The 12,097-nt window shown below is 35.7% G+C and overlaps 1 protein-coding gene across 1 annotated transcript in view; it reads left to right on the top strand.

Annotated features, from left to right (window-relative positions):
- spn-E (tudor domain containing 9 protein spindle E) overlaps window positions 1–12,097 on the top strand; it is a 114,986-nt gene that overhangs the window by 15,565 nt on the left and 87,324 nt on the right. Inside the window, exons 2-7 of the mRNA XM_083137970.1 lie at window positions 1,496–1,704; window positions 3,097–3,288; window positions 4,570–4,791; window positions 6,554–6,757; window positions 7,968–8,129; window positions 11,516–11,748. Of these exons, the coding sequence (XP_082994096.1) occupies window positions 1,513–1,704; window positions 3,097–3,288; window positions 4,570–4,791; window positions 6,554–6,757; window positions 7,968–8,129; window positions 11,516–11,748 (1,205 nt within the window). The 5' untranslated portion in view covers window positions 1,496–1,512. The remainder of the gene's footprint in view (window positions 1–1,495; window positions 1,705–3,096; window positions 3,289–4,569; window positions 4,792–6,553; window positions 6,758–7,967; window positions 8,130–11,515; window positions 11,749–12,097) is intronic.

Below are 12,097 nucleotides of genomic sequence, written 5' to 3'. Positions count from 1 at the left end.
GTTATAGTGCAAAATTTGGTGCTATTATGGAAAATGGCATAATTTGCATTATTTCGTAATTACAAAAAACCGAAAAGGTGCTTCCTTAAGCTACCCAAATACATTAATTACACTTTATTTGTTTTTCTCAACTTTTTGGTGTTATCAATCACTAAAACTAAATCTTCACATCCCTACTTATAGATTATGACTAGACCCCGGAAGTTTGGCAAAATGCCTCTTTTTATCTACTGCAAATATTGATAAAAATTTTCCGGATATACGTTTTTTATGTTGTTTCAAATGTTTTAGAAGCCTTTTCATTTTGCCTATTTGGGACCCCACTGCCTATTTTTAATTATAATGCCTTTTTTTGCCTTTTTCAATGAAATTTGACCATTTTTTTAAAAAATATGTTGGCATTTATTTTTCTTCCGTTTATTATGTGAATAATTTTTGCTTTATTTAAGTAATATTGAACTCATGCATGTTTCAACATTGCTGAAGGAGAAAAGTGTGAGAAAAAAGTATTTCATGCTGAGTTAGGATATTGCCTTTTGGTTAACATTTCCTTGTGCATGATTGACTGCTGAAGTGGAGAGGTTGATTTCGAACACAAAGATGATATTTCTGAAATCTCCCTCTCGAACCCGAAAATTTAAGGAAGTTGCGCCTGAGCTTAATTTACCTCCCCAACCAGTCTTGACAAGATGGGGAACCTGAATATCAGCAGCTATATATTATGCTAACAACCTTGAAAAAATCAGTGAGGTGATCGATGCTCTTCCAGAAAATGAAGCGGCTTCAATTCGTGAAGTGAAAAACTCCTGTGCTATTCAGAACTGAAGAATTAACTGTCGTTTATTTTTGCACATTATGGTGCATTGCCAGAGACAATTACAAAGCTAGAAAAAAGAGGTGAGAGACTTATAGCATCCATGAAAATCTTCGAGGAATCTATGCAGCAGATGATGGAAGTGCCAGAAGAAAAGGGGTCAGCTGTTGCGGAAAAGTGCAAACGTGTAGTGAGTGCAAATAAGGACTTGAAACAATTGATATTCTAAAAGGTGAAAATGCTGTTACCAAAATGAGTCCAGCTACATTAGCTTGTTTTATGTATGCTCCAATAACTTCTGTCTAAGTAGAAAGATCATTTTCTATTATGAAAAACATTCTCTCTGACAGACGACTATCAATGAATGTTGAGAACTTAAAAAAACAGCTTGTAGTTATGTGTAAAGACGGAGAAAATTGAAATGCTCTTCCCAATGTAGATTTTAACATTTTGCCAGAGATTATAGATAAAAGTAAGTGACTTCCAAATGTGCCTTTCTTCGCTTTATTTTGCCTTTTTTTTTCATTTTTAGTGCCTATTTTCCACATTATAAATGCCTTTTTGCCTGCCTATTTTAACGAAAATAAATGCCTGAACTTCCAGGCTCTAATTATGACTTTTTTTTTCAGGAATATAGATTATTGAATGGCATAATGACCACTCGCATTTTTATAATTACAGACACATTACCAGAAGACATGGATGTTCTTGAGTTCTTCGATTTGAGCAAAAAGTTTGAAAGGAAAATAGTGCATGGAGGTCAGACCCGAGGGCACATGAGAGCATCAGATGATGTTCCAATACGTACCTCTTATGATGTGCAGTGGACACACAAAGGCCAGGAGTATGCAGAGAAGTATCAAAAGGAAGAAAATGACAAGCTAGTTGAGGTTTGATATTTACAATATTTGCTTTAGTATACTTTCTGTTATCTACCTGGGTCATTCCATTGTATTTCGACCAATTTTGAGTTAATTTGTTGCCTCACCACTTTTTTAACACATTAATATGTTAACTACTTATTTCTACATCTTTCAAGTGTTCAAAACTGACATTGATTTTTTTTTTCAGACCTGTGTTTGGATCTGGCAACCATTTTAATCAGCGGCATGCGGTGATTTTAGCTCTTTCAGACCTTTACAAAAATTGCTGTAACTTTTGTTCTATAATTCCAAATGTAATGATTCAAATACCATTTTATTGAAAAACAATGCTGTTCCCTTTGTTTATTACCATGTTTGCTACCAGATTAGTAGTTTCCATGCTATACTACAATAAATCTGATAGTTTCTTTAATTTCTCATCTTTGGGGCAGAAAATAACCATGAAGGGAGCAATACACTTTAACCATATTTCTTACGTTTGCTTACTGTATGCAAGATAGCTACTCATTGGGAATTATGTGTGTATTGGCATTAATTTAGTGTGATATTTTAGAGCTCCCACCAGGGTTCAAATTCAGAACTGCTTGTACCAAAGACGTGAGCACTATCTGTTCAGCTACACAGGAGCATATAACTTATTCTTTATTCTTTCAAGAGTAAGTCATTGCAATTAACATTACTGAATTATATCTATGCTTATAAATAAGAATCAGATGCAGAGATCTCGTGATTTACCAATGGGGCAGAGAAGTAACGTAAACTAAGGAAACTATAATAATAATATTAAATAAATAACCCGTGGCAGGCCTACCAAATGCCTGCCAATCTTGCTCCCACCTGCCGAAATGAGACATCATCCAACCAGTTATGGGGTGACGTGCAGTCAGCACTACGAACCCCCAGTCGTAAGTTTTCGTGACCAGGTTAACTACTCATTTGCATATCCCCAATTTCCTCACAATGGTGGGTTGCCACCGGTCCCATACATAGGCTCAAATCTCTGGAGAAAAGTTATGTCTTCCCCAGGAGACCCGAACATGCACGCACCTCATAGCCGGAGTCCAAAGCATGATGCCTTAGACTGTACGGATATGTTGCATGGAAAATATATATGAAGTGGGAGGTGTAGCTTCCCACTTGATTTCTAGCTTTCTACTTTAATTTTTTTAGTGACAATCTAGGAAATTTATGTTTTTAAGATCGAATAGTTTCGTAGATATTAAGAGACCAGACTCACCACCATTATCCCCTAAGATCAAATTTATTTGTTATATTTCATTTTTCATGGAGTTTATTTTTTATCTGTGAAGCAGAAAAATACTGCTAGAATTGTTCAAAGAATTAGGCATCTCAACTTCAACTTTTATGCATGAATTTTTTATAATTCTTTCATTTCAGCATCTTCATGAGCCAGATGGAGGTTTAGCATGTGGAGGTACTCGCTTAGCAGATATCGAGGGAATCAGCACAGTGGGAACAATGCCAAGCATGGGAGACGTGTCAAGCGAAGAGCTTACCCAAGTATATAGCCAGTTTGACTTTTCACACAGGTCGTGCACTACCCTTCCGATTGCATCCTTCAAAGACAAAGTGAGTAACGTAGTTCTCTTTAAAATATACAGTGACAGTTATATTTTTTATTAATGGACGTTGAATATTTCATGACTTAACACATTTTCATTCATAGTTATTGAGATAACTACATCTTTCTACAATTCTGGTTACTTTTTGAGTATCTTGAACCACATATTCAATTACTTCAGTATCAAGGGGTCCCGGGTTCAATACCCAGTGGAGGCATATAGTGGTTCGGATCCCACTTTAAACTGTAGGTCCAGTCCCGATTAGCCTAACTTTCCAAAAGTGTACTTTAAACACCAAATCAATCAATTACTTCAGTGTATTTTTTATACTTCCATATGAAAAACAGTTCCACAAAAAATGAAAACCTAAACCTTAGGTGTATTTCTAATACATTTTTTCTCAGTAATGTATTGTAATAATGATACATCAGTGAAAAAACTAACGAAGAAAAATGAAAAAGAAGTTCACCTGAACTTGTACTTTGCTTTGAAATTTGCTTTTTTTACTACTGTTCAATATACTCTAATTGCATTTGTGTTCACTAATTAAAATTATAAACAGCGTATTCTATATTTGATTGTGGGAAGCAGAGCCTGCCCTAGGCAGGGGCAGAATGGGCACTCACCGGAGACCTCATGCTGATGTTTGTGTAAGGTTTATTACAAGTTTCTAGAAAATTTGTGCTTCCAACTAATCTGATTTTTCTTGACTTCATGTATTGCTTTGGCATACTTAAAAATAACCAAAATTAATAAAATAATATCTAAACAAAGTATTACATATTTGTGTTGAAATATTTCAATCAAAATTAGTTGATTATAGAATGAAAATCATCAAGTGAAATATTATTTTATATGAACAATGTAAATTCACTACAGGATTAAAATTCAATAAGAAGTAAACAGGAGAGAAGATAATAGTATTGTATAGGATAAAAAATTACAACTTTGATACATAAAATAATAGTTGAATGTTGAAAAAAAAAATAGAAAGTGCTGTTCATTTTGTTAATTGGTGAATAAAATTTAGTTTCCAGCACAAGACACAAGAAAGTTACTTGTCACATACTCAAATTAATTTATAAGATTATGACAATATGAATACTTCTTAAAAAAATATTTTTTAAGGACATCCATTTGGATAAGCCCTATTATCATAGTTTATTGTGATATTAATCATATGCTGCAGCAAGTGACATACCTCACTTGCTACTCACTCCAGAATAGCATTGTATATTGTCTAATATTTACTATTAACTTGTTAAGCAATTAAACTTTTCCATTTTAGATAGTTCACATGATAGAATCTAATCAAGTAACCATTATCCAAGGGTTTACTGGCTGTGGAAAAACTACCCAGGTGCCGCAGTATATATTGAATGATCATGCAGAGCGGAGTGTTCATTGCAACATTATTGTTACTCAACCCCGTCGTATTGCTGCCATCAGCATAGCAAAGAGAGTGTGTGAAGAGAGGAAATGGGAACTGAAAACTGTAGTTGGTTATCAGGTATGTATGAATTGAGCGACTGGAGTAAAACTTGATAACCCACAAAAGTATGAAACCGAGAGAAACGCAGGTGCAAGTTCGTCTATTACATTGTTGCTTATCGGTTACCTAGATGTCCCAGTTTGTTTCTGGCTATCAGGGGCTACTGACCGAACAACTTCATTCACTATCATACAGGAATTGAATCCAATGTTAATTCAATTTTGAATGGAGTTCAGGTTATCAAGTTTTACTCCATTGAAGATTAATTAATTATAAAAAATGCTATTGTGATTGTGTACATCTGACTACCATGCAAGAGACCCGGGTTCGATCCCCGGCATGGGAGAACCGGGACTTTTTCTACCTGTTGAAGTGGCTCCAGCACCCACCCAGCATCATATAAAGTGGGTACCTGGAGGAAACTCTGGGGGGTGAAGGCAGCCAGGTGCATGGATGCTGATCACATCACCCCCAGCACACCCTGGTTCACTTAGCAGTACAGCTTGTATCAAAATAAACAACTTATCAGGTTTATTATTTTAAAAAAAATATCTGGAACACAATGACAAAATGCAAAATAATCTAACACAGTTATTTTTAGTGGTTTTTATTTATTTTATCTGTGACGTTTCGTTCTGGTTTCCCAGAACTTTATCAAGCTACACTAAGGTATACATACAATAACACAACCTTACATTTCTCCCCCTCCCCTCCAACCTGTAACCTACTCTTCTTGTCTTCCCTCCCTTTCTCCTTCTGGTGGCAATGACCTTCTTTTTCCCCTCTAACTCATCTGGCAAGTTGAAATCTTCTATTTTTGTGCAGAAAATTGAAATTCTTCAAATTTTGATTTTATGAGCAAAACTGTGTAAACACTGTTAATGTGGGTCTGGGTGTAGTGTTTAAGAAAATTTCTGTACTTTCACAGGTGCGGAAAAAGCAGAATGTGTCTAAAGTTCCCAGATGTTTCACCCTTGTACTTCCTGCATTTGGTGCTTTGTGAAAGACAAATTCTATGTTCCACCTATGCTGCAGAATGTGCAACAGCTAAATGAGATAATAAGAAACGCCCTTGCTTTGGTGTACAAAGAGTTCTTGGGAAAAGTGTGGCAAGAACTTTCAGTGGGATGTGTGTAGCATAACTGGTGGAAACCACATTGAACATTTGTGGGCATTCATAGAAACTTGAGGTGTTACTGATTGATATACAACAAATATCATTCTTGTATTGCACGTAGTTCAGTCGAAATAAATTCTTAAAGTTGTTTACTGTATTATGATACATCCTGTACAAGCAATGCCTGTGCATTATACTGTGCCTCGAAGGAACCTAAATTTTACATGGTGGTTTAAAAACTGTAGCTGTACCACTCTTCAGCCACTCTGTATTGCTTATTGTAACTAATATAACGGTACAGTGTAGAACGTTTTTTTCATCATTACTCAAGAGTCAAGTGTCAAACAGCACTTGTTGTTTGAACACATCTAAAGACCTGGGTTATACCAATAGAGATTACAAGGTATCTGGTGTTCATGAAGAACAGGTTGTTTGAAAATTATATATGGTTTTTAGTGGTCTTGAGTAAAAGCTGCACACCATTATTTCATTCAAGTTGTAGGCAAAAGAAGTGCAAGATTGCACTCTTGCATGAGTAAATGGTAGGGTTGAGACACTGTATCTGAAAGTATTGGTTTGAATTTATTCACCAATACCAACCAATACTTTTTCCGGTGTTTAAATGTTAAATTTAGCTTTCTGTTGAACTTATGCATTTTTCAGGTTGGCCTGGATAACTGTACGTCACCAAGTACTCGTCTCACATATTGTACAACTGGTGTGTTGTTACAGAAACTCATTGGTTCGAAGCACATGAATAACTTTACTCATGTCATTTTGGATGAAGTTCATGAGAGAGACCAGGAAATGGATTTCACTCTGCTGGTTGTGAGAAAACTGCTCCGAACCAATTCACGAGGGGTGAAGGTAAGGTTATATGTGTGTGTGTGTGAAGAGTGATTGAGTGTGTGTGTGTGTGTGTGTGTGTGTGTGTGTGTGTGTGTGTGTTTAGAAATTTGATATTGTAAATCCTATAAGAAGTTTCTCATTTAACATCAGTGTCAGATGACCTTAAACTGTTGTGCTAGTGCTTTTCCCTTTTCTATCATTGTGTGTTGTATATCCCTGTACATCCTTAGTTCAGTCAGATTTTTTACATGATTGTCCCATCATTTTTTTCACTTAGCTATGTCCATCTCTATGATGATTGATCGATCATAAACTGGTGAAAGACAGCAGAATAAAACAAGCCATTTCCATGCTTGTACCAGTATTTGAACCATAACTTCTGATTGTAGCATGTTACTGTTCACAGCAGTAACTAACTAACTAACTCCCTAGCCTTCTTAAACCCGAAAGTTCATGGCTGCAGCAACACAGGCCTTCCATCTTTCCCTATCTTGAGCAAGTTCTATATACTCTTTTCCATCCCTACCGATTTCCCTTAGGTCCATCTCAACGTTGTCCCTCCATCTTCGTCTTGGCCTTCCTACAGGTCTCTTACCATCAGGTTTCCCAACAAGAATCCTGTAAACTCCTCTTTCCTCTCCCATTCGTGCCACATGGCCTGCCCACCTAAGTCTTCTTGATTTAATTATTCTAATAAAATCTGGACATAAATACAAATTATGTAGTTCTAAATTATGTAACCTTCTCCACTCACCTGTTTCCTCATCGCTTTTAGGTCCAAAGATTTTCCTAAGGATCTTATTTTCAAATACTCTCAATTTATGTTCCTCTTTCAATGTAAGGGACCAAGTTTCACATCCATATAATACTACAGGCAAAATTACTGTTTTGTGTATTTTAACTTTTAGTTTCTTAGATATTAAACGAGAAGACAAAAGTTTATGAAGAGTGTTCACAGCAGTATAAATGTTTAAATAAGTAGAAATAAAATAAACTAATGTTAACCAATTATGTGTTCAGTCATTGAAAAAAATACTTCTCCCACAGAGCCTTAATACTAGTAGTCTTATGAGGGAAGTATTTATATTCTTGACTGTACATGAAGCTAGAAATAAAGCTTATATTTAGATCAGTTAGAACTTAAAACCATATCGTGGGGTACCAGTTTTTGAACTGTATTGCTTGATATTAAATCAATAGACATTACTTTGAGATGTCTTCCTTGTAGGTCATTCTCATGTCGGCAACGTTTAATGTGGATAGATTTGCTGAATACTTCTCAGTGCCTGTGCTAAGTAAACTGGAACCAGCCCCAGTCATCCGTGTTGAGAAGAGAAGAAAATTTGACATCAGTGAATTTTATCTTGAAGACCTGGCCCCATTGGGAATTGTAAGTATATTCTTCTTTTCATGTGGATCAGGAAATGCTAGTATGTTCAATTTTTAGTGGAAGGTTACATGAGTTGAATGTGTACAAACGTTATATTTGGTATTCAAACTGCTATGTCTCTCTACTGGGTATCTAATCTGGGATCCTTTGATTACAAGATGATGACATTAGCATTGTGCCACCAGAAAAATCAAAGAAATTATAATTCTTATAAAAATTCCTATAATTCTTCATGTCTTCAGCTTTCCTCTGTTCATTCTAATTTTTCTTACCTGATTTTAAATAGTTGTTAACCATTCTTTGGCATTTAATAGCACTATTATCTTGTTTTTCTTCATAAGTGCCCCTGAGAAAACACAGTAAGCTCAGTGAAATAGAGGAATGAATTCCATTGATGTGCCAAAGTACGTTTGTACCTTATACCCTTAACCAAATGCACACATTGAAACTGGTGAGAGTTTGTGTTTTCAAACTTGTTCATCATCCACAGTTAACTTGTTTATATATTTCTCAGGGGATTCGTCTAAAGAACTACTTTTCCAGATTTTTCATTTTCCTGCTTTAGGCATTCAATCTTCACGGTCCCAACAGATCAAAATGTTGTAAAATTTTCCTAGGTTTTACATTTTACTGCACTTGAAGGTTTTCTTCCCTTGGTACCATGAAAAGTGTAAAAGTTAGGGTTTGGCTATAATGTAGGGATGGATCAGAATGAAATTTTAGCCAATACCTGTAAAGTAGGGATGTGACGAAGCTGAAAATTTGCCGATGCCGATGTACTCACCGATTATTTTTGGAACCGATACCGATGCCGATATTTAACCGATTCCGATACATAAGACTATTTAACGAAAATGGAATGTTATTTTGAGAATGACAAAAATAAATTTCCTTTAAACACTTATATTTGCACATTATACACATACATATGTATTTTCAGAGATTTAGCATTAGTACAAAAGCAGTTCTTATTAGTCAAAGGACATCCTGTTCTTAGTAATGGAAGTTCAATTCTGTAAGATTCAACTTTAAAAACATGAGTTTTTGCAGCACTTCTAGTGTTGGGAAAAATTGAACATTTCTCGTACTGAAAATATCCTAACTTGGCCAGGAACTTGTAAATTTTTCCCATCCCAAACGTCAGGATTAAAAAAAAAGTTCTAGTGCCATTCTGATCAAAACATTTCTATCCCTCACATCCGATAGTCAAAGTGAAGAAAGCATCGAGAATTAGCCCCTTTTAATTCGATTATTGGACAATTTCTGACACTTCGGGATCCCGAAATGTTGGGAAATTATTTCCCGAAGTCCTTGAACAGATTTTTCGGAATCACACAACTGAATGCTGATTAAGGATCACATGAAGCGTGTGAGAATAGTAGGGGAGTAGGGGCGTGCCGGACAATTTTTTTTTTTGGTCGGGACGAGAAAAATTCGCAATTTCCTGACTAAGTGGGAAAATGTACGAAATTTTGTGAACCTCGGGAAATCTCGAATTCTACACGTCATTTTCACCTTAAGTGATTATTTTTGCATATCTGGAATAATTAAAAACAAACAACTTCCGATAAGTTCCAGACATTTTCAATGCCGAATATGTCGAGAATTCACAAATTTGTAAAACGACCTTTCGGTATTTTCCGACTGCTCCGGATCCCGAAAAGTCAGGAAGCCATTTCCCCAAGTCGAGATCGGAAGGGAAATTTTTTTCCCGATCCCAACTTTTCGGGATCCCGCACACACCAAGAAGAGGGCCGATATTACACTTTATCTGGCACGAATGACAACTTGACTCGAGTTAGTAACACTGGTTACATACACAGGTTCATACTTCATTTTATAACCTGTGTATTAACCTTTTTCGTCTTACGGCGTACGTGCTGTTGCAATGTATGTTAAAATTAGATTATATCATTCAAATAATGATAAATATATTTTAGTTGTTGGTGCTATTATAATTTGGCTTAGCATTTGCTGATTGTCCAACCTAAAACACATTAATCATAATAAAATGGAAAGAAGAACTGTACACAGAAGCTGTCGGAAGCAAGTCGGTATGTGTTTGTGAATACGTTCATCACCGGTACTGGACTTTAGTTGGTTTTCTGTTTTTTATGTGAACATTATAAGCACAGTCTCGGATTTAACTCAATTTAACCTAATTTTCAATAATTCTTACAAAATTAAAATATAAAACTTATTTCAAGCTAAATCTCTAGTATAATCGGTACCGGTTTAAATATCGGACTTTTGCCGATGCCGATGCCGAAGCCGATGTGTCAATTTCGGCCGATATTCGAACATTGGTAATCGGCTTCGGTACATCCCTACTGTAAAGTATAGATATGAAATTTACGAATACAGTTAACCGATATTCTACTGATCTGATATAAAATTCCAAATAGTCCTTGAAGAACCCGAATGTTTCCTTGACATCCTTAATAAGTGTATGTTACCAGATGGACCAAGCTTTTGCAATGCAAGAGAAGCTGCATATTTAGATATTTACTTTATAAAAAGTAAGGAATCGAGATTAGCTGTTTATGTTCATAAAAATTACAATATTGCACTAAATTGTAATACTTTTATAGATATATCGGATTGGTAAAATTATTGGTAATTGTGGTCACGGACACTGCTGGGTTGTAATGATTCCATTGAAAGTCAATGTATTCACTACAACTGAGTAGTGTCCGTGACCGTACCAATGCACCGATATGCCTGTGTCGGCCGATACCTATTGATCTGACCCATCCCTAGTACATAATGTATCATCCAGGGAAAATTTTAAAATATTTTGCTTTGTTGATACCAGGAAAGTAAAATGTGTGCAGTGGGATAAAGTTACAATTAGGGGTACACTGTTTTTAAGTACAGAATATCATCATCCCAACAAGTAGAGTGAACCCCCGATTTTACATTCCCTGATTTTAGATTTTCCTGCATTATACATTCAATCTTCGTACTCCCAGCAGAGCATAATCTGTAAACTTTTCACAGATTTTAAGTTTTTTCACATATTATGATCTTTCACCTTGGTCCCCTGAAAAACATGAAATACTGTATTTCTACCAAAGAAGTAAAGACAGAGTAATCAAACTCATAGGCCCACATTATGCATCTCGTGTTAGATTAAATTAAATTATATGTTCCATTAAAGCACTTTTCATGCACTCGTTTAGTCAGGTATTTAAGATACAAGTTGTCAGTGCGGAAGGTCAGGCCACAAAAAAATTGATTTGATGAAACCTTTTGCTTTTGTTGTTTTTTTTCCCTTCTTTTCCTGTTCCATAGTTAACACATACAGTTACATGGTTTTTACTTTCGGAAATAATTTCCAAATTTCCTGATTTTTGTGGTAAATGTACAACCATTAATCATTCTAGTTACCAGAAATAAAAGCAGATGAGCCAGGAATGACCGAGTATCATGTGCAGTTAATTGTAAAGTTGATCAGTGTGTTTGATGGCATTGAAGAAGAGGAATACAGGTTGAATTCGGCTTCATTGGGTGAAGAACAAGAAAAAGCAAAGGGCTCGGTATTGGTGTTCCTGCCAGGTATCCATGAGATTGAAGAAGTCTTCAATGCCTTACAGAATGAAGCCGCTCGACATCGAAAGTGAGTATAAGTTTTTCATATTGAAAGTTTGTGTCTGGATTTTCAATCTTACCAGTGCCCATGGCAGAGTGGTTAGCATAGTGTCCTGTAAAGCCAGAGGTTCTAGTTTCAAATCCTGAGCAGGCAAGGATGTATTTAGGGCTGTCCAGGGGAACCAGACCCTCCCTCCCCAAAAGACTTGCCAAGAACTAAAATTAAATAATGAAATATTTTTTTTTAGCATTTGTTCATAATCTATGCTTATTTATTTTCACCGAACGTATTGGAAGGCAAGGAATCGGGATCATACATCTTTGAAGGACATTACCAGAGATTTATGCACACTACTACTTATGATAATATCCATGAA

This window comes from Lepisma saccharinum, chromosome 16 (genome assembly GCF_977018435.1).
Source record: "Lepisma saccharinum chromosome 16, izLepSacc3.1, whole genome shotgun sequence".
NCBI lineage: Eukaryota > Metazoa > Arthropoda > Insecta > Zygentoma > Lepismatidae > Lepisma > Lepisma saccharinum.
Note: the sequence above shows the minus strand (reverse complement) of the source record. Positions and strands in the feature narration are given on the sequence as shown.